Source organism: Ursus americanus, chromosome 23, assembly GCF_024610735.1.
Source record: "Ursus americanus isolate L20-20 chromosome 23, mUrsAme1.1.p, whole genome shotgun sequence".
Taxonomy (NCBI): domain Eukaryota; kingdom Metazoa; phylum Chordata; class Mammalia; order Carnivora; family Ursidae; genus Ursus; species Ursus americanus.
In genome coordinates this window covers 33,806,243-33,830,511 of record NC_142149.1, presented here as the reverse complement: position 1 = coordinate 33,830,511, position 24,269 = coordinate 33,806,243, and the positions used below count along the sequence as shown (strand labels likewise).

General features: G+C 36.5%; 1 protein-coding gene across 19 annotated transcripts in view; it reads left to right on the top strand.

Annotated features, from left to right (window-relative positions):
* BCAS3 (BCAS3 microtubule associated cell migration factor) overlaps nucleotides 1–24,269 on the top strand; it is a 579,161-nt gene that overhangs the window by 183,280 nt on the left and 371,612 nt on the right. For all 19 annotated transcript variants that reach the window (XM_087854571.1, XM_087854575.1, XM_087854572.1 and 16 more), the window contains one exon: nucleotides 20,642–20,775. In XM_087854571.1, coding sequence (XP_087710697.1) covers nucleotides 20,642–20,775 — 134 coding nt within the window. The remainder of the gene's footprint in view (nucleotides 1–20,641; nucleotides 20,776–24,269) is intronic.

Sequence of the window (24,269 nt, the reverse complement as noted above, 5' to 3'; positions counted from 1 at the left end):
TTTAATATATAACAAAAAGCACATATTCTGTATGTCAATTTTTAAAATCACAAGTATTTTACTTTGTCTTAAAAATATATTATTCTGAGAAAGTTGTTTCTAGGCTTCACCATATTGCTAAAAAGATTCATGGCACTAGAATGTATAAGAGCCTGTTATCCAAAGGTTTCTGCATGGTGTGATTTCGCCTGTCTAAACACATTGGAAGCTAGCGCTTTCACTGGAGACTCCATTCACATTGCCTGGCTCAGGCTCGGTGATTGAGTTAACAAGTGACATTGCCTACTCACAGAATCTGCTAGTATGATAGAGACTTAAAACAAAGAAGGAAAATCCTTTGTGGAATAAGGACAGAATGCCAGGAGTTGCATATTAACTTGGTTTTGATTACTGGAGAAAGTTCTTCAAAGGAAGTCAGTTCTAAACTGTAACCTAAAAGACGGTTAGCTAGGAAATAATGATTCTGTGTCTGGTATATAAATAAATATTAGTTGAATGAATGAGGCAAGAAAAATATGGCACATTTGACAAAGGTTGTGAAGCAGAGTCTATGCAGTGGACTCATCCGTTTATTATATGGCAGATGTATTTTTCAATGTGTCATCATTTCTGCAACATTTTATAAATGCTTTGTACCTGTTTAAATATTTGAATTAAATGGAGGGTTCATAACTCAGCAACCACTCACAAAATTGGTTTGCAAAACCTTTCACAGAAGATGGTGGAGATTTCATGCAACTGTTTGCAATTCATCTTAGTTATTTACTGTTCGGCTCTGAGTATTTTTGCTACTCAGAATATGACTGTTACGGCTTGAGTATAAGCAAGTGTGTCTATAAAAGACTCAATTCTCAATGATTTGAAAGCCTTGACCTTTTTTTTTTTTAAGCTGGTCACTATCTGAATTGTTTCTTATTTAATGACAGTGGACTCAGCTGTGGCTGCTCTTTTTTTTTTTTTTTTTAAAGATTTTATTTATTTATTTGACAGAGATAGAGACAGCCAGCGAGAGAGGGAACACAAGCAGGGGGAGTGGGAGAGGAAGAAGCAGGCTCATAGCGGAGGAGCCTGATGTGGGGCTTGATCCCACAACGCTGGGATCACGCCCTGAGCCGAAGGCAGACGCTTAACCGCTGTGCCACCCAGGCGCCCCTGTGGCTGCTAACTCTTATCTAGCTCCTATGATTATGTGACATTTTGTCTAATTTCTGTATCGTATTTCTTGTTTTACCTTAACCCTCTCAGATTGAGACATATATACCTACATACATATGAAATGTTTGAAGCAAGAGGCTACATTGCCATTTGTAAATGCATGGATACCTTAGTGGTTGTTATTTCCCCTTTAGTTATCTATGTTACGGTTTTAAAAAATATTTTTGGGAGATCAAATGTTGTATTTTCTATTCATCTTTAACCACCCCAATAAATTTACTTATGTTATAAAATGGGACAGTTTTCTGTTCTCTGGTTGAATTAGTTTTACTAGCTTCTGAACTTTTATCAGTTGGTATTTTGTAGAAAGGTATGTAATTTAAGTGGGCCTTAATACAGTACTCATGATTTTTTTACTTAAATTGGCCTTTTCAAAATATGACTTGTAGATCCTGTAGTAACACCTTCAGTTTTTCTTTACATGTATCCATACGTGCCTCTAAATTTATTTATATCAGTAAGTTTTAACAGTTTTGCTCCTCCAATAATTCTTTTATTTGGTTAAAGGCTTTTTCATGGGGTATGTAGTGTGGCCAATAATAACAATAGTGCTTGTTAGGATACTTTTTACAAGTTTAGGGAAGTTCGTGGAAAAAAAAAAAAAGGCAAAACAAAACATAACAAAAATGTTGATGGTGTGTTTTTGTTTTTAAACCTTATCTTTCTCTAACCGCTTTACCTGAACATATCCTTATTATACTTAAGAATATACATAAATTTCTTAGTCTTTTTTTTTTTTTTTTAGAAAGGCATATTTTTGGATGACAGAATTATTAAAATGTCCTGGACATACATCAGAATTCAAGAAGAAACCAGACCTGTTGTCCACCTTCTGAGAAATTTTGAAAGCAATGTAAAATGTACATGACGAAATAACACTCCAAAGTGAATTACGGAGCAAATGTAGGTTGTTTGACCGGGTGGTGTGCCATTCGGTCTCGTATGGGGCCTATTCAGCAAAGAAAATAAGGGCTGCCATTAAATAGCGTTGTGAAACTTCTAGTTCAGCAGCTGCACGCAGTTTGTTTTTCAGTTTCTCCTTCCCATTCTTGTTTATTAGCTGTGACTCTGAGTCCTGAATTAAAACAAATATTTTAATGGCAACATTTATTATTTGGTTGGAAGTGCCAGAGAGGCCTCCAGTGCTTAGATCTGGGCAGATTTCACTATGGGTGGTGTAAATTTGTTCCTTTCAGTAATTTAGATACACAATGAGTAATGTTTTCTAGGGAGCTTTTTTTTTTTTTTTTTTAATTGATGAACTTTATTTTTTTGAGGAGTTTCAGGTTCACAGCAAAATTGGAAAGTACAGAGAACTCTCATATAATCCTGCCCTCACCCCAAACTGCCCATAGTATTGACATTCCACACCGTAGTGGTAGTTTAGAGTTGATGAACCTACATTGACACATCATTATGAACCAAAATCTGTCGTTTAACTTAGGGTTCCCTCTTGGTGTTCACACATTCTCTGTGTTTTGACAAATTAATATTGACATATATCTACCTTTGTAGTATCTTACTGAATAGTTTCATTGCCTAAATGTTTTTCATCATATTTAGGACTTCTCAGTTATTATTTCTTTAAACATTTTTTTGCCTCTTTTTTCTTCTTTGTTACTCATCGATAATCTTTTTGGTGGTGTCTTACAGGTCTCGGGGGCTCTATTCATTTTTCTTCATTGTTTTTGTCTCAAACTAGATAATCTCAGTTGATTTCTTCTGCCAAGTTCAAATCTGCTATTTGAGTCCCTCTGTTGAAGTTATTGTACTTTTGAACTCTAGAATTTCTATTTGTTTCTTTTTTATAATATTATCTCTTTATTGATATCCTCTACTTGGTGAGACATAGTTCTCATACTTTCCTTTAATCCCCTAGACGTGCTTTCTCCACATCCTTGCTGGTATTTGCTGTTCTCACCATTTTTTTATTTTATGAATACTAGATATGGGTAAGAGAGGTGATTTGGAAATTTTTTTTCCCAGTGAGGAGCTTGTATTTTTATCTTTTTAGCAGGAACTTTTGCAGAACAAAATTTTTACTTTTTGTCAATTCCAATTAAAAAAAACATCAGTTGGGTTTTCGTGTTCATGCCAGAAAATGTGCACCAATCTGGGGCCTGAAGATTTTTCTCCTATGTGATTTTCTTTATTTTTTTAATGATTTTATTTATTTATTTGACAGAGAGAGACAGCCAGTGAGAGAGGGAACACAAGCAGGGGGAGTGGGAGAGGAAGAAGCAGGCTCATAGCGGAGGAGCCCGATGTGGGGCTAGATCCCAGAACGCTGGGGTCATGCCCTGAGCCGAAGGCAGACGCTTAACGACTGCGCCACCCAGGCGCCCCTCCTATGTGATTTTCTAATAGTTTTCTGGTTTTACATTTTATATTTAAATGTATCCATTTTCTGTTAGTTTTTTTGGGGGGAGGGGCAGAGGGAGAGAGAATCTTAAGCAGGCTCCATGCTTAGCACAGAGCCCGGTGCAGGGCTTGATCTCATGACCCTTAGATTATGACCTGAGCCAATTCAAGAGCTGAACACTTAACTAACTGCACCACCCAGGTTCCCCATTTTGTGTTAGTTTTTGTATAATGTTTTGGATTAGGTCATGGTTCATTTGGGTTTTTTTGGTTTTTGTTTTTTGGCTGTGTAAAAAACAATACTTCATTTTTTCAAGATCCTTTCAAGATTCTTTTCTCCATTGAATTTCTTTTGCATTTTTCTCATTACAGTAACGTAGTTCTGTGGGCTCTTTCTGGATTCTCTGATGAAAATGAGTTTTTAGTTTTTTTTTGTATGGGAATATCTATATTTTGCCCATAATTTTCAGGAATGTTTCAACTAGATAGGATAGGTTGCTTGACAGTTGTCTATTTATTTGCTAGCAGCTGTCAGCTCTCTTCCTTTGTTCACAGCTTTTAGCATTATTAATCTTTTTTAAAAGATTTATTTTTTTGAAAGAGAGAGAGAGCATGTATACAGAGGAAGGGAGAGAAGAGGCAGACCCCACCACTGAGCATGGTGGGGCTCGATCCCAGGACCCCAAGATCATGACCTGAGCCAAAGGCAGATGCTTAACTGAGCCACCCAAGTGCTCCATTTAGCGTTATTAATCTTTATCCCTCAATTAGTTGGGTACAGAGTTGCACTTTTTGGGGGCAGCATTCTAATTTGTGGTGTCAGCTCAAATGGAGCCATTGGAAGTTTTTGAAAAGGTTGCTCAGTTCTTCTTATCTCACATATTGTGGATTTTTCTTCCTTCTGCTGTTCTGCCTGATGTAATAGAAACTACTTTTATTTATGTTTTTTGTATTGAACTTACAAGTAGATTAAAAAAAAACTTTAGTTTTGATTTTTTTATCGGTTTTGTTTTCGTTATAGGGTAAGAACAGCAGTCTCTTGATTTTAGAAATTCAACCCTAAATCCTCTTTGCTGGTCATTGGAGAAGGTAAAATGTTCTCAAGGACACTAGATGTGGACAGTAGCCTGTGTACATGTATTAGCTTGGGCTGCCGTGACAAAATACTGTAGATTGGGTGCCTTAAACAACAGATTGTTTTTTTTCTCACAGTTCTGGAGGTTGGAGGTCCAAGAACAAGGTTCCAGCTGATTTGGTTTCTAGTGAGGTGTTTCTTCCTGGCTAACAAATAGTCACCTTCTCAATGTGTCTCCACATGGCCTTTCTTTGGTGCAAGGGATCAGGGAGCGAGAGAAAGAAAGCTAGTTCTGGGGTCTCTTTCTGTCTTTTAAAATTTTTATTTATTTTTATTTTTGTCCTCTTTTATTTTTTTTAAGTGAAGTGTAATTGACATACAATGTTATGTTAGTTGCAGGCGTGTAACATCTTGGTTTGACAATTCTATACCTTCGTGATCACCATGATAAGTATAGTCACCATCTGTCACCATACAACGTTATTACAATATTATTGACTGTATTGCTTATGCTGTATTTTTTATCTCCCTGACTTATTTATTTTATAACTGGAAGTTTATACCCCTTAACCTTTATCTCTTCTGCTCATCCTCCTCCCCTCCCCTCTGGCAACTATCAGTTTGTCCTCTGTATTTAAGAGTCTGTTTTTTGTTTATTAGTTCATTTGTTTCATTTTTTTAGATCCCACATTTAAGTGGGATATATGGTATTTCTCTTTCTGACTTCACTTAGCATAATAACCCTCTGGCTCCATCCATGTTGCAAATGGCAAAAATCGCATTCTTTTTTATAGCTGAGTAGTATTCCTCATTATATATATAAATATATATAACATCTTTACCCATTCATGTATTGATGGACACTTAGGTTGCTTCCACATCTTGGCTGTTGTAATATGTTATAACTAATGCTGCATTACACATAGGGGTCCATGTATCATATGGGTGTTCTATTATTAATTTTTTTCAGGAACTTCCATACTGTTTTTCACTGTGGTTGCACCAATTTGCATTTCCACCAGTTGTGTACAAGGGTTTGTGATGGCCCTTCTTATAAGTACGCTAATCAGATCAGATCAGGGTCTCACCCTATCACAATACTTCACATGCTCTCTCTCTCTCTCAAAAAAATAAATCTTTTAAAAAAAGATTAATAATGCTAAAAGCTGTGAACAAAGGAAGAGAGCTGACAGACCCCATCACCAAATATAGGCTGGGTTTTTAAGAGTTTCAATATAGGAATTTGGGGGCTGCACAAATACTGAGTTCATAACAGTCCATGTAAGAATCATTCAGTTACTCTTAGTTTTTAAAAAATCTTCTTTAGTCACAGCCCAATTCTAGGTTCTTCTGTGTATGATTGTTGCATCATACTTTTTCCATGTGTTTACTTCCATTTTAAGATACCCAAATATTTTGTAAGAAATGTTAAATGTTAATGATACTTTCATCTTGTGTTGTGCTGTCTACAAGTATTATAGCCCAGCACAACTTTACGGCTTCAACCTGTGCTGCTACCTTTTCCCTCCCAACATTTAGCCGCACTGTTTTTCAGCTCCTTAAACATGTTACATCATTTTTCCTCTGCCTGAAATCCTCTTTTACTGGGGTAACTCCTATTTAGGTAACTCTTGAGTCCCACTTTAAATATCATTTTGTGAAGACCTGCCTGACTCTAAACAAAATGTCATGTTCCCCCCACCCCACCTTGTCACTAAATTGGGCAAGTTACCTAATCTGCTTGGATCACCTTCAGAACTTCAGTTTTCTCATCAATGAAATGAGGGATAATAATGGGGCCTAAAATAATACCCAAAACATAGTGAGGCCTCACAAAATTTAGCTGGCATTGTTTTTATTATTATTAACCTACGTTATCCTAGTTTAAATTTGTGTACACCCATAGAGAGTATCCTTTCAACATGTTTTCTGTTAGAGGTATTTTGTCTCCAGGTATTATTTATTATTAGCCTGGTAATTTTCACATAGTTGATGGTAAGTAACTATACACTGAATAATTACATTAATTATTTTTCTCTCATTATAATCATGGGAAAACTATGGCAGGGCAGAGAGAAGGCATTAATTCAATGTAATTACTCATTTGTTGAATGAAACCAAGTTATTTCTCATTTGTGGTTTGAGCAAGAATTGTCTTTTCCCCTAAATTGTGGGAGTGATCCCTGATGGCAAATTGTATTAAATGAAGAAACATATCACATAAACTTAAGACTGAGATATATAGCATATATATTAAAAATATCTTGTGGAAACTGCATCATATTTATGTAATAAAGCACACTAGATTGGCATATTACTAAGTATATTGTCTTTGACATGAAAGAAGACACATATTTTTTATTAATTAAAAATTGGAAATTAGAAACAGAATATTCAGCTGTCTGCAGTAAGCCTGGCATTTCTAAAACAGACCTGTTGTCTTTAATTTGGTAAATAATTGATCTGTTTTCCAGAGGCGTTATTTCTGCCAGCTGAGGAGCTGAGAGCTGTGAAGTACAGCACATCTACATTTTAAATAATTGCCCTTCCTTGGCAGGGAAATTGCTTTTCCATCCATTAATAAGAGGAAAATGAATGTTGGGTCTATAGTAAAGTAGATTAAACATGTACCTCTTTGGATGCTTGACTGCATCTTTAACAGACTTGAAATTTTTCTGGTTAATTGAATGCTATATATTGAAAGGTGATGGTGGTCTTGGGTTAATCATTAAAAAAGTTTAGGTTGGATTTTTTTTTTCTTTTGCACAGAGTTTTCCCCATTGATCACAGTGAATGGTCAGAAAAAATACCTTGTCCTGATTTTTGTTAACATCTGCAACGCCTCACAGATCTACAGAATCATGTGGCTTCAGATTTTTCCTCTCATCTGACAGCTTCTGGTTTATTACTGCTTGTCACTCATGCTATATCACTAACAGTGCAAAGGCAGCTTGAAGAGTTTATTGCTTTTTTTTTCCCCGAAGAAGGAGATGTTTCCATTCTAGATTTGTAGTTGCTCTCCTCTGTCGTCATCTCATAAAATGACGTGTTTTACTCATGTAATGGATTACTCCCTGAAGAATGTGGTCTCTGCTCTGTGTTCCTTGTGGCACAGGACTTGTATGGGAGTGGTGACTTTGCAGGTTTGACTTACCGTAAAGTGCAGTAGGCATGATACCCAGGGCCCATGCTAGTATTGTGGTTCCACCAAAGTGTTTCATTCCTTTTAAAAGCAAAAACAAAACAAAACAAACAAGCAAAAAAATCCAAAACCAACCAACCAAACAAAAAACAAATTAAACTTTTAAGCTAATGGGATACTTTAATATATGTTTAAAACGAACAACTGTAACCATAAAATATAATTATAAATATTTTTTCATTGAAGAGGGGGACCATAAAGGCAAAAATGCCCAAAGCCCATGAAAGTCCTAATGTGGTCCCAGGTCCTGGGTGTCCATTAGTAAGGAGGAGCCCTTCTCCTTCCCCACCATGACTGCCATAGTATTTCTAGTTAATTAAGCAAAGGTGCTCAATTAGCACTAAACCAACTAATGAAAGATGTGAATACATACATGTATGCCATGCAATATGTGAAGAAAACATACATACACACACATACCTGTAACACTATGGCTACCTGTAACATACCTGCAACACTATAGCTACCTGTAACAGATGTAACTATAGCAGTAGAAACCCAGTATTAAATTTTGAAGAAGGTAAAAAAATCTATAGCCAAGTGCATACATGCAGAGTTGCCAAGGGTGAATTAAGCTTTTGCTTATCAGGACAACTTTACTGATTGTTCAGCAGTGAGGTACTTGAGTATTTGTGGTCCCTTCCTGTTTCCTCTCCTCTAGAATGCTCTGGCCGTCCCCTGGATTCAGGCTTGTTTCAGTGTTCTCATTCAGATTTGTCTATACTCTTGCCTATGTTCATTATTTTGAACATTGCTCTGAAAACAGTACAAATATTTCTCAAGGATACATATATTTCAAAGGACATACATTACATCCAATAGGGTGGGTACTTATGGTGGGAAGGGATGAGAATGCGAACTGGATGTGGGAATGGACGATGTAAAGAAACATGTAAAAACAGTAGTCCATATCAGTGTTCAGAGTTAATGAGTTTTACCAAAAAACCAGTTTAGAGTCCCAACAGTATAGAAGAGAATACGATTATTATTTAAGATGAACTGATCTTGTGGTTTTCCTTTTGTTGCTTTGATTGTTTTGTGGGAAGTTTTTGATGGTGGTGGTGGTTTTTGGTCTCTTTATTCAAGTCATTTCTTTTTTTTTTTTAAAGATATTTATTTGAGAGAGAGAAAAAGAGAGTGGGGGGAGGAACAGAAGAGAGGGAGAGGGAAAGGACCTCAAGCAGAGCCTGACACAGGGCTCGATCTCACAATCCTGAGATCATGGCATGAGCTGAAATGAAGAGACGCCTAACAGACTGAGCCACCCAGGCACCCCACAAGCCATATCCTTCTGATGGGCTAAGAAGCCATTACACTGATGTATATAGATACAGATATGTAGAGTGAGGTTGTGCAAAGAATGCCTGCCCGCCCAGTAATCGTTGTTGTATGTCAGCGGTTGTTCTTAAAATACTCTTTCTGAAACATAATTAAGAAGTCATGTTTTGAAATAGTGCAGATAGGTAATGAAGTCTAATTTCCAGAGACACTTGGTTATTTTGTAATATTTGACATATTTGCAAATATACCCAAAATAAAAATGCTAAACGATGAACACTTTTATTTTTCATCTAATAATTATTTGTTACATAGTTTTTGATCTCCCCTGCTAGAACCTTGACTGAAGTCTGTAGAGTGTCATATATATGCTCTGGAATACATGCTTTGTGGTGCTTTGACCACCCATTTGGCCAAGCTGCACATCTGAGACTCATTGACCTCTTTCTTGACCCCTCACCATGTATCTGTATTTCTTATGCATCCCCTTCTGGCTGCTGTGTTTTAGGTTTTATTGTGTCTCCCACCTCCCCTGCCCCATAGGGATAGGATTTTAACTTTCTAACTGCTCTGTTTAGTATCTGTTTTTTCTTTCTCTCTCCATTCATTCACTCTCCAAAAAACCACCGATTTTATCTTGTGCTCTTACCCTTATTTTTGTTTTGGTTTGTCTTCATTTTTATTGAACTGTAGCTTATATAATGTAGATTGCATGAATGTTAAGTATATAGCTTGGTGAGTGCACACACACACACCCCTGTATGAGCTCTACCCAAAAAGTTAAAAAGTTCTGTTTTACACATCTCTGAAGTACATTGAATGGCATTCCTTTGGAAATACCTAATTTCCAAATTTACCTTTCAAATTATATATTATAGTCCTAAATACATAAAATATCCGTTCCAAGCAGACTGATCTGCATCATATCCTCTTTACTTCTTCCTCTTTCTTCTGCTTTTCATGATATTTCACTTTCTTCTCCCTCTCTTCTACCAAATTTCTATTAACCTCAATTTGAAATGTATTTTATTATGAACTTTTAGCAACGATTGTCTGTGATAGTTGTATGTGTGTGTGTGTATCTGTGTTTATAATTTTTCTCTCGGGACAGTAATGTTGTATTGATACTAATAATAGACAACACAAGCTAACCCTTTTTAGACTTTTAAATTTGGTTTTATCACTGTCTTTGGGTTTCAATAATCATATCTATTAATTGAAGTCAGGCATGCTATTTCTAAGGCCCTTCGAGTTATAAAATTCTGCAATTGTATGATATGTTGTCCTGAATAAAGTTAAGAGTCAAATTAATCTTCCCAAACAATACTTCCTTATCTTCCCAGTTCTTCTACTTTATCTAAAAATTTTACATTTTTGTCATTGTAAGGACCCTCCATGTTGTGATAGTACAATATGATCGGGTAAGAAAAATCATTCAGTTATGAAAGAAAATTATATTTTATAAAAATATTTAATCACTTTATGCCTTGATATCCTATTAGTGTTTTGTGTTAATATTGTCCACTAATGTTTCACTTTTTAAATAATGAATGGTTAAACCAAAAGTAATCAACACAAGCTTATTCTAAAATTATATAGAAATTCAAAGGATCTACAATAGTCAGATCAATCTGGAAAAAGGTGAGTAACCTACTCTAAACGTATAGTAATCTAGAAAGGATGGTTTGAGGCAAATATAGTTATAGATGGATGGAATAGAATCCAAAAATTGATCACATGCACATGGTCACTTGATAGCTGACCAAAATAAAGTAATTCAATGTGGATAGTATAGTTGTCTCAACAATGGTGCTGGAACAACTGGGATATCCACTTGGGAAAAAAATAAACTTTTACTTAACATACACAAAAATGAACTCTAAATTGATCATAGACTTAATTTAAAAGCTTAAACTATAAACCTTCAAAGAGAAAACAAAAGGATTATATCATTGTGACCCAAGAGGGATAGAGAAACATGTTTTAGGTAGGATAACAAAAACACAAACCATAAAACTGGCCTTCATTGTATTAAGGACCTTGGGAAGGATATGGTTAAGAAAATGAAGTGGGGTGCCATAAATTGGGAGAAAGTATCATATCTGTTTATAGTCATATATCGTATATATAAATATATAGACAAAACAATTAAAAATAGGCAAATGTTTTGAGCAATCATGTCACAAAAGAAAATATGCAAATAGCCATTTAACACATGAAAAGTTGATCAACATCACTGATCATCAAGGAATATGGCATACTAAAACCATAAGAAATCACCAAATACTCACCATAATGATGAGAATTTTAAAAGACTGACAGTACCAAATGCTAATGAGTTATGGAGCTCATGGGAAAGTTAAAATGATAGAGCCACTTTGGGTAAACATTTTCAAAGTTTTTTTTTTTTTTAATCAAGTTAAACATACATATGAGCCAGCAGTTCTATTCCTACATATTCACCTAAGAAAAATAAAAACATGCGTTCATACAGAGACTTGTTCTTGAATCTTACTAGGAGTTTGTTTCACAATAGCCAAAAACTAGAAACAACTACTGAATGGATATATAAATGATCATATATCTATATAAGGGAATACGGCCCAGTAATATAAATAAACAAATGTAGTACTGTTAGCCACAGCAGTAGGGTTAACAAGATATTGTGTGTATCCATTTACATGGAATTCTAAAGTAGGCGATATTAATTCACAATGACAGAAAGCCAATCAGTGGTCACCTGGGGCCACGCAATGGGGAGGGGATGGACTGCAAGTGGACACAAGGGAATTTTTTCGCATGTGCTCCATCTTGATGCTGCCAGTAGCATAGGTGTATATACTTGTCAGACTCATCAAACTGTATTAAAATGAGTACATTTATTGTAAATAAGTTATATATTAATAAAGATTAATAAACCTTAAAAACTGTTTTAGCCTCCGACCAAAAAATGTATTCACCCACTTGGAAAAATAAAAACACATAGATGTGAACCACTTTGCTATATGTCTCTTGGATGAAAAGACTATTGAAAATAATGGATATTAGAGTATTTAATATGAAAACCCATTGGTTATGGCCAAAGATGTCTTCAGAACCCTAAATATTGCATGATGCAAAGTGAAAGGAAGAAAACAAACTAATTATTCCAATGAAGATGTTAGGACACTTAACTTGAAACTCCTAAAAACGCAAGAAGATAGAAATAGTAAGTTATGAAATAAGTGAGCTAGAAAACCAATGATTGAGTTTAGATTTTCCTACATGGAGCAGATGAGTAAGAACCATATCAGAGATTTTGGTCTAATTTTTGGGTTGTGGATATATGCAACTTTAGGAAGGGATAAAATGAATCATGTCTTTTGTGTGTTTGACAGTGTGTACTGCAGTGCTTTTTAAAAATTTTAAAAATTTTTAATTAACATATAATGTATTATTTGTTTCAGGGGTACAGGTCTATGATTCATCAGTCTTAAAATTAGCAGCACTCCTCACAACACATACCCTCTCCAATGTCCATCACTCAACCACGCCAGCCCTCTCACCCCCCCTCCCCTCCAGTAACCCTCAGTTTGTTTCCGGAGATTAAGAGTCTCTTATGGTTTGTCTCCCTCTCTGGTTCATTTTGTTACATTTTTTACTCTCTTCCCTTATGATCCTCTGCCTTGTTTCTTAAATTCCACATGCCAGTGAGATCATATGATAATTGTCTTTCTCTGATTGACATATTGTGCTTAGCATAATGCCTTCTAGCTCCATCCACGTTGTTGCAAATGGCAGGGTTTCATTTTTGATGGCTGCATAATATTCCATTGTGTATATATACCACATATTCTTTATCCATTCATCTGTCGATGGACATCTAGGCTCTTTGCATAGTTTGGCTATTGTGGACATTGCTGCTATAAAATAAACATCGGGGTACATGTGCCCCTTCGGATCACTACATTTGTAACTTTGGAGTAAATACCCAGTAGCGCAATTGCTGGGTCATAGCATAGCTTTAATTTTTCAACTTTTTGAGGAACCTCCATACTGTTTTCCAGCGTGGCTGCACCAGCTTGCATTCCCACCAACAGTGTAGGAGGGTTCCCCTTTTCCCGCATCCTCGCCAACATCTGTCGTTTCCTGACTTGTTAATTTTAGCCATTCTGACTGGTGTGAGGTGGTATCTCATTGTGGTTTTGATTTGTATTTCCCTGATGCCAAGTGATGTTGAGCACTTTTTCATGTGTCTGTTGGCCATTTGGATGTCTTCTTGTGCTGCAGCGCTTTTAACAGTGATTTTGAGCTTCAATTTAAGAAAGACTTAATATATCCTGGGCCACAAATGTAGAAAAATACAGCGAGGGGTTTGATTATCAGCATCTTCAAGCAGCTTACGAAATGTGCTAACGTTGATGCTGCCCACAGGGAAGTTTTGAGACCATTGTTTTCAAGTATTCACAGTCAGTTTAAAAGTTTTATTAATCAGATCTTCATAGGTTATTATTGTGGTTTTATGTAATTTGAAGACCTAAAAGAATTTGATCAGAACCGGGGTTTTGTTTTTCTGCTTTTATGTTTACAAATTTGACTAGTAACTTAAAAGATAATTAAATAATTTGTAAGTTTTAATCTGTACACGTATTGATGGGGAAGTATTAAATTCACAAGAATTCATACCAAAATGTCAAATTACTTTATGAGTGATATATTTTGAATTCTTGTAATGATTTCTGTCTGCCCCCAGCATATCAGTGTTTTTATTTCTTTTTGGAAGAGAGTGTGAATAGCTGGTAATTTGTTTTCCAATTCATATGTGTGCACGTGATAAAGAACCATACAATTAGGGAGGTGTTATAAATAGGATATGGTAAAAAAGACATACCTACTCATGTTTCCAAGATTTTATAGCATATGCCCAGTGGAGGTTTGCTACTCTTTAATTTTGCCTTTTAGGCTAACCAGCTGACGCCCAGTTGAAAAGATTTATGTTCTTATGAGGCCGCAAAAGCCTTAATGTTCAGTCTCCAGCTCCCTCAGATTTTGGAGAACGCCATGTACCATCAGCAGCTTCAGTCCCCACCCTCCGATGCTAACGCTCATCTATCAAACTTGAGGCTGAGAGTGAGGGAGAGGAAGCTTCCAGATAAACACACAGCAGCGCCTAAACAGCTAATCACTCTAAGCTTCCGCTTCCAGGCCCTATAATTAGAAGTCCTTCTTTTCCTTGTATTCCCAGATGACGCAAATGCTTTTTGTGGCTTGGCACCTCATTTGGGGCGTGGGTTTAGTTTATGGCCAGGCTAGAGTCTGGTTTAGTCTTCTGATGCTGCATAAATAGTTCTCAAGCCACAGTCTACTCTGTACGAGTTTTTCCTTTTATGTATATCGGCTTTTTAAGTTGTTTTGTAGAAGAAAAAAAAAAAGCTTGTCATTTCTTCCAGCAGAATATGTGCAAAAGAGGAAATTATAAATTAAAAGAAAGCACATGATTGTATGATACTGTACTAGTTATTTATTTCTTCCTTTCCTCTCTGCTCCTTCGATTTTTTTTTTGTTTTTTTAATTTTAAAGTTTTGTCAAAAAAAGTGAGCTCATTGGTGGATTATAGAAGCCACATTTACATGGGAAGTGGAAAAAGGAAACTTTTAAAAAAATTTATTTAAGAGAGAGAGAGCTTGAGCGAGCACGAGCAGGGGGAGGGGCAAAAGTAGAGAGAGAAACAGACTGCCCGCTGAGGGGGGAGCCCTATGCAGGGCTGGTTGTCAGAACCCCAAGATCATGACCTGAGCCGAAGGCAGCCGCTTAACTGACTGAGCCACACAGGTGCTCAAAAGAAAACTTTTGAAATAGGATACACAGAAGATAATAAGATAAATTTTCAGTGGCCGATTTCTCTAAAAATCTGAATTTGTTTTACATATTAGAAACTAGACAAATGGGGGCGCCTGGGTGGCACAGCGGTTGGGTGTCTGCCTTCGGCTCAGGGTGTGATCCCGGCATTATGGGATCGAGCCCACATCAGGCTCCTCCGCTATGAGCCTGCTTCTTCGTCTCCCACTCCCCCTGCTTGTGTTCCCTCTCTCGCTGGCTGTCTCTCTCTGTCAAATAAATAAATAAAATCTTAAAAAAAAAAAAAAGATACTAGACAAATGTTCATGTCAGTTTGAAAGCCTGGGAGCCTATTGAAAAGTGTTCATTTGTGATTATCATTTATATGTGGAACAGTAATTGTCTTGATTTGGCTGATGGGGACTTTTACTGGATGGAGTGCTTATTTTGAATAAAATATTGATATGATTCTAAAAGAAATAACGTTTATCTTCAGTAGGTGAGTCATATATTTGTATTGTAACTATAAGTTCATCATTTTCCTGTCAGAATGTTTCCATTGAATTGTTTCTCACATGCAGAAAGTCATTTTGTCATGGAAAAGTGAAATCAAAACATAGTAGCAGAATTGTGATAATTCAGACTTAGTGTAGCTCAGCAAAAAGTAGGAGGAGTGAAGACGTATTGTCCACAAAAGGACAACTAAGTGTTCATGCCCAACCTTAGAAATTTATTGTTTGGATAACAACAATAATATGGAAAGAATATAAAATATGTCAGTGACCTCATGACCATAGCTGGTTGCAGAGTGGGAGGCAATGTTATATAAACTGTTACACGTTTGAAGTAGATCTCAATAAATGACACTTTTCATCATCTAAAATGTATTCTCTTGGAAATAGGACACTGGCATCTAGTATGGTATTTTTTCATTTAACGTAGTGACTAGAGCTGTACCTTATATTAGCCAAGTAGATAGGAAACTCACATATACTTCATCTTTCTATTTAAATGTCTACCTTATCTTCCCACTAGTGCTTACTATTCTTTCATATCTTTTTTTCAACCAAGAGAAGTTTTAAGAGTTAAAAAAAGTGTCATTGTGCTTTTGGCATAGCAGAGTAAGCTGATAAACCATTCTCCCACAGAAAACAAATATAAATTCTGGACAAAATAGAAACAAACACGCACAAATTTAGATATGTGTATTATAGTTCCTGGAACAACCAAGAGAAACTTAAAGAGAGATATTTAAAAAGCTAATAGAAAAATTAAAATTGGATATTTAAAGTATTGAAGTTATCTAGAAAAACGGAAACAACAGAGAAACAACAAAAACGACCATCAGAAAAAAAAAAAATGGTAACTATAAACTCAACCCTACCAGTAAGTTAGGCTAAATGTGAATGAACTACAAACACAAATTTAAAAAGTCCAGAATTGGATTTAAAAAAATCCCAAATTAGACCTCCATTATTGTCTAAAACAAAGTCATTTTAAGTACTATTATATTGATTGTAAAAGTGAAAGAATGGAAAAGTATATACCATGTGTGCACCAATCAGAATGAAGCAAGAGTGATGGTATCAGTATCAGAAAAAGTAGGCTTCAGAACAAGGAAAATACCAGGGTTAAAATGGGACATCAAAATAAAAGAGGTTCACCAAGAAGTCCTAGTAATCCTAAATGTGTATGGAATTAAAAAAAAAAAGGTCTAAAATTTAGGGAGCTTATATAACTGGAAAAAAAAAAACATATCCACGATTATACTTGGAGATGTTAAGTTCTGTTCAGTGGTAGAACAAGAAAGCAGGCAATCAATCAGTAAGAATATTGAAGATCCTAACAACACTATCAATAAACTTGAATTAACTGACCTTTGTAACACTGCAGGTGTTCAAGTGTGTGTGGAACAGTCACTGCAGTCTAGTCTCAGATATAAAACAAGGTTTAACAAATTCCTTGTCATGGAATTAAACTAAAAATCAGTATGTGAAAAACACCTGAAAAATACCCACATACTTGGAAAAACTCAACAACATATTAAATATCCCATGAGTAAAGAGGAAATATCTAGAAAACGTTTAGAATGGAATCCAAAAAAAGACAGTATAAAAATTTTGGAATTCATTCCTTTTTTAAAACACTTTTTTTTAGAGTTTATTTTATTTATTTGGCAGAGAGAGAGAGAGAGAGAGCGCACAAGCAGGGGGAGCAGCAGGCAGAGGGAGAGGGAGAACCAGGCTTCCCGCTGGGCAGGGAGCCCAGCGTGGGGCTCGATCCCAGGACCCTGGGATCATGACCTGAACTGAAGGTAGACAGATGCTTAACTGACTGAGCCACCCAGGTGCCCTGGAATTCATTCCCTTTTAAAGCAGGTTTATAGGGAAATTTATACCAATATATGCTTACTCTGAAAAAGAAGAAATTTCCTGAAACAGTGATCTAAGCTTCCACCTTAAGAAAGTTGAAAAAAGAGACGCCGGGGTGGCTCAGTCAGTTAAGTGTCTGCCTTCGGCTCAGGTCATGATCTCAGGGTCCTGGGATTGAGCCCTGCATTGGGCTCCTTGCTCAGTGGGGAGTCTGCTTCTCCCTCTACCTACCGCTCCCCCTGCTTGTGCATGTGCCCGCGCTCTCTCTCTGACAAATACATAAATAAAATTTTTTTTTAAAAAAGTTAAAAAACGGGGCGCCTGGGTGGCGCAGTCGTTAAGCATCTGCCTTCGGCTCAGGGCGTGATCCCAGCGTTCTGGGATCGAGCCCCACATCAGGCTTCTCCACTGGGAGGCTGCTTCTTCCTCTCCCGCTCCCCCTGCTTGTGTTTCCTCTCTTGCTGGCTGTCTCTCTCTGTCAAATAAATAAATAAAAATCTTAAAAAAAAAAAAAAGTTGAAAAAAGGGATGCCTCAGTGGCTCAGTTGGTTAAGCATCTGACTCTTGATCTCAGCTCAGGTCTTGATCTCGGGGTCGTGAGTTCATGTGAGTTAAAAAAAAAAAAGTTGAAAAAGGAAAGAGCAAATAAAACTAAAGCAAGGAGAATGAAGGAAATAATAGCAGAAGGAGAAATGTAGGAGAAACAATGAAATTGAAAAAAGAAAATCAGTGACAGTTGGGGCGCCTGGGTGGCGCAGTCATTAAGCGTCTGCCTTTGGCTCAGGTCATGATCTCAGGGTCCTGGAATTGAGTCCCTTGTCGGGCTCCCTGGTCTGTGGGAAGTCTCTGTCTCCCTCTGCTCCTCCCCCATCTCATTCTCTCTCTGTCTCTCAAATAAATAAATTCTTTTTAAAAAAATTTTTTTAAAGAATTTATTTATTTGACAGAGAGAGTGAGAGAGGGAACACCAGCAGGGGGAGTGGGAGAGGGAGAAACAGGCTTCCTGCTGAGCAGGGAGCCTGATGTGGGACTCCATCCCAGGACCCTGAGATCATGACCTGAGACAAAGGCAGACACTTAACGACTGAGCCACTCAGGCACCCCTAAATAAATAAAATCTTTAAAAAAAAGAAAAGAAAAGAAAAAAGAAAGTTAGTGACACCCAAAATAGATTTCCTTGAAAACTTATAGCCAGAATGACCAAGAAAAAAAAGAGAGAAGACAAATTGTTGATAATCTCAATGAAAAAGTAGATATCACCAAAGACCCTACAGATATTAATAAAGGCTATTTCCTTGAGTTACAGAGAGTAATTCACCCAAGAAGAACATTTAAATGCAACACCCAAATTTTCCATTTTAAAATAATAAAATTTAAATTACAAAGAAATTAAAAAGATTTCGGAGTGTTCAACAATAAAAAGGTCCGCATAGTTTCATCGGCAAATTCTACTGAACGTCTAAGTAAGAAATAATAGCAGTGTCCCCCAATCTCTTCTAGAAAATAAGAATATAAGGGACATTTCACAACAGGACCAGCTTCACCCTGATTCCCCAAACAGTCAAACACATGATTAGAAACCTACAAACAAATCTCCCTCAGGAACACATCATGAAAATCTTAAATTAGCTAATTGAATAGGGCAGCATATAATAAAGGATTTTGACCAGGTGGAGCTTATCCTAGGAATGCAAGGCTTGTTTGACATTTGATAACCATTCATTAGTAAAATTCACCATATTAATTGAGTAAAGAAGAAAACCTCATAATCATTTCACAGGTGTAAAACCCTGGACAAAATTCAACATTAGTTCGTTATAAAAGCTCTCAACAGACTAGGAGTAGAAAGGAACATCCTTAAGTTGTTAGAGGGCATTTATAAAAAATCCTACAGCTAATATCCTACTTAAAGATTGAATGCTTTCTCCTAAAATTTGGAAGGCAAGACTATTGCTTCTCACCAGTCCTGTTTTCCTCAGCAAATGTGGTAAGTGAAGAAAAAAAAGGCATGTAGTTTGGAAAGGAAGAAATAAAATTATGTCTGTTCCCATACTACCTGATAGTTTGTAAGGAAAATTCTATGTAATCTACAAAAAATCCCTCCCTAGAACTGGCAGAATATAAAAAAGGTCAGTTATATGTCGGGAAATATACCAGCACGGAAAAGTCGATAATTGAGATAAAATAAAGAGTACCATTTATAATGGATCCAAGAAAATATATTTACAATTTGTGTGCTGAACAAGGGAAAAAAAAGTCAAGACATGTATCAAGAAATGTGAAGTGTTCATAGATCAGAAGACTCAATATTGTTAAGATGTCCATCACCCTCAGATGGATTTATAGACTTAATATAATCCTCCCCAAAAAGTCCTAGGAATTTTTTTTTTATATCAAAAATCTGATTCTGTGTTTGGAAAGGAATTGGAGTAGCCAGAATAATATTGAAAAGGTTCTTACCTGATTTCAAGATTTACTATAAAGTTACAATAGTCAAGAAAGTGTATTGTTAATGAAAATATAGATGCAGAAATTGGTGGATTAGAATAATACTTCCAGAAAAAGACCTATGAAGATACAGCTGGTACATCTTTGACAAGTTGACGATGCATAAAGAATAAAGGATAAAGAATTCAGTGGATAAAAAATAGTCTCCTGAAGAAATCTTGCTAGAACAATTGGACATCATTTGCAAAAGAAATTAATTTGTGTGATACCACATACTTTTTCCAAAAATTAGCTCAAAATGAATGATAGACCTGTATGTAAAATCTAAAATTGTGACATTTTGGCAAGAAAACAAAATATTTGTGACAATGGATTAGGCAAAGAATTCTTCACTATGACATTCGTCGAAATTAAAAGCTTGCTCTGTGAGATACTGTAGGCAGTTTGGATAAATGTTATGCCGGGGTAGAGACACATTTTAAACTGGTGAATTAAGGTGGGGGATTAGTAGATAAATTGAAACTTAAAATTCAGGTTTTGAGAAATGGTAAAAAGTGGGAGCAGGTTTTAGTTCCATGGAGAGAACTCATTTTCACATTCTTTGTTATCGGATTTGCTGTTTTAAAATACTTGTGAACTCTCGGTTAAACTTTCTCTGCTAGTCGTATGGGAACGTCAGAAAACTTTTACAATTAGTGTTCATACAGAGGAAGGATGCTGTGTTTTCATTTTTTTATCGGGGGAGGTTTTTTACATCTTTGGTAATTTTTTTCCTTCGGTAATACTTTAAGGCATAATGAGTGCTTTGTGAAAATATTTCATCCACGTACATAATTGTTTTTATTTTTACTCTGTTTTTGGTATGTCTTTCAGGAATGCTTCTAGTCACAACAGACACCCTTGGTCATGATTTTCATGTCTTCCAAATTCTGACTCATCCTTGGTCTTCATCACAAAGTGCTGTCCATCATCTATATACTCTTCACAGGGGAGAAACTGAAGCCAAAGTAAGTTGTATAATTTTTAGGAGGTGCGTGTGTGTGTGTGTGTGTGTGTGTGTAAGATGACATCTAATTTAGCTGGTTATTTATGTCATATTGGAGCTGAGTGTTAATATTAGTGAAATATATCCTATTTGATCCAATAAGTACATAAGCAGTAGGTGAACAAGTCAATGAAGCTGATAAAACAAAAGTTCTATTTATCCTTCTCCTCTTCCTACTCTACCATTTCCTACCCTGGCGAAAATCCTGTCATCCATTGGATATCTCTCTAGGTCTTTTTATGTGTGTTTTGGTTTTATATACATGTACACTGTATACATGGGCATGTAAAGACATATTCACATATACACAAAAATAATTGAATTTTGTAATGGATGACCATATGGATAATATTCAGTGGTATGCAGAAGTCAGCTCACAGTGGTCGGTGAGAATGAGTTGTGTACATTTGTCCCCAGCTCTGGATATAGTGACATTACACTCTTGGCGTGAAATCATCCATGCTAGGAGTGTTTATATAATAGAAATTGACAAACACTACAAGTCAGAACTATTTTTTTTCTTATGGAGCCAGGTTTTCACATTTAACAACACCTCACTGTGCATGCATGTATGGGCATGCACGTATACACACACCCACACAACATCCACAAACAAATCCACACCCACACCCACATATATAACTTACTAAACGTTTGTATTGGGCACCATGGTAAGTGCTTTTACATGTACTCTTTTTTTTCCATAGTAATATTTTCATTATATTATGTTATTCACCATACAGTACATCCCTGGTTTTTGATGTAAAGTTTGATGATTCATTAGTTGCGTATAACACCCAGTGCACCATGCAATATGTGCCCTCCTTACTACTCATCACCAGCCTATCCCATTCCCGCACCCTCCTCCCCTCTGAAGCCCTCAGTTTGTTTCTCAGAGTCCACAATCTCTCATGCTTCGTTACCCCTTCTGATTACCCCCTTTCTTTATCCCTTTCTTCTCCTACTGATCTTCCTAGTTCTTATGTTCCATAGATGAGAGAAACCATATGATAATTGTCTTTCTCTGCTTGACTTATTTCACTTAGCATTATCTCCTCCAGTGCCGTCCATGTTGCAGCAAATGTTGAGAAATCGTTCTTTTTGACAGCTGAGTAATATTCCATTATATATATGGACCACATCTTCTTAATCCAGTCATCTGTTGAAGGGCATCTCGGCTCTTTCCACAGTTTAGCTATTGTGGACAATGCTGCTATGAACATTGGGGAGCATATGGCCCTTCTCTTCACTACGTCTGTATCTTTGGGGTAAATACCCAGTAGTGCAATGGCTAGGTCATAGGGTAGCTCAATTTTTAACTTTTTAAGGGACCTCCACACTGTTTTCCAGAGTGGCTGTACCAACTTCCATTCCCACCAACAATGTAGGAAGGATCCCCTTTCTCCACATCCTCTCCAACAATTGTTGTTTCTTGCCTTGTCTTTTTTTGCCATTCTAACTGGCGTAAGGTGGTATCTCAGTGTAGTTTTGATTTGAATTTCCCTGATGGCTAATGATTTTGAACATTTTTTCATGTGTCTGTTGGCCATTTGTATGTCTTCATTGGAAAAGTGTCTGTTCATATCTTCTGCCCATTTTATGATTTGTTTGTTTGTTTCTCGTGTATTGAGTTGGAGAAGTTCTTTGTAGATCTTGGATACCAGTCTTTTATCTGTAGCATCATTTGCAAATATATTCTCCCATTCTGTGGGCTACCTCTTAGTTTTTTTGACTGTTTCCTTGGCTGTGCAGAAGCTTTTTATCTTGATGAAGTCCCACAAGTTCATTTTATCTTTTGTTTCTCTTGCCTTTGGAGATGGGTCATGAAAAAGGTTGCTGTGGCTGATGTCGTAGAGATTGCTGCCTATGCTCTCCTCTAGGATTTTGATGGGTTCCTGTCTCACATCAAGGTCTTTCATCCATTTGGAGTTTATCTTTGTGTATGGTGTGAGAGAGTGGTCAAGTTTCATTCTTTTGCATGTAGCTGTCCAATTTTCCCAGCACCATTTATTGAAGAGACTGTCTTTTTTCCACTGGATGTTTTGTCCTGCTTTATCAAAGATTAGTTGCCCAAAGAGCCAAGGATCCATTTCTGGGTTCTCTATTCTGTTCCATTGGCCTATGTGTCTGTTTTTGTGCCAGTACCATGCTGTCTTTGTGATCACAGCTTTGTAGTAGAGCTCGAAATCCGGCATTGTGATGCCCCCAGCTTTGTTTTTCCTTTTCAACAATTCCTTGGTGATGCAGGGCCTTTTCTGGTTCCATACAAATTTAAGGACTATTTGTTCCAGTTCTTTGAAAAATGTCATTGGTATTTTGATCGGGATAGCATTGAAAGTGTAGCTTGCTCTGGGTAGCATGGACATTTTAACTATGTTAATTCTTCCAATCCATGAGCATGGAATATTTTTCGATCTTTTTGTGTCTTCCTCAATGTCTTTCAAGAGTGATTTATAGTTTCTAGAATATAGATCCTTTATGTCTCTGGTTAAGTAAATTCCAAGGTAACGTATGGTTTTTGGTGCTATTGTAAATGGGATAGATTCCCTAATTTCTCTTTCTTCAGTCTCGTTATTCGTGTGTAGAAATGCAACTGATTTCTGAGCATTGATTTTGTATCCTGCCACATTACTCAATTGCTCTATAACTTCTATTAGTTTGGGAGTGGATTCTTTTGGGTTTTCCATATAGAGTATCGTGTCATCTGCGAAGAGAGACATTTTGACTTCTTCTTTGCCGATTTGGATACCTTTTATCCCTTTTTGTTGTCTGATTGCTGTTGCAAGGACTTCTAGTACTATGTTGAATAATAGTGGCGAGAGTGGGCATCCTTGTGTTCCTGATCTTAAGGGAAAGGCTTCCAGCTTTTCCCTGTTGAGAATGATATTTGCTGTAGGCTTTTCATAGATGGTTTTTATGAGATTGAGGAATGTACCCTCTATCCCTACACTCTGAAGGGTTTTAATCAGGAAAGGATGCTGTATTTTGTCAAATGCTTTTTCTGCATCTATTGAGAGAATCATATGATTTTTTGAATTTTTCTTTCTGGATAAAATCTAAGACACTGATAGATTTGCAAATTGGACCACCCTTGCATCCCAGGGATGAATCCCACTTGGTCATGATGGATAATCCTTTTAATGTACTGTTGGATTCTATTAGCCAGGATCTTGTTGAGGATTTTGGCGTCCATATTCATTAGGGAAATAGGTCTGTAATTCTCCTCTTTGATGGGGTCTTTGCCTGGTTTGAGGATCAAGGTAATATTGGCCTCATAGAATGAGTTTGGTAGCTTTCCTTCTGTTTCTATTTTTTGAAACATTCTTTGAATGTTTGAAAGAATTTCCCCGGGAATCCATCAGGCCCTGGCGTTTTGTTTTTTGGAAGGTTTTTAATCACGGTTTCAATCTCTTCATAATTAATTGGCCTGTTTAAAAAATCAATTTCTTCCTGTTT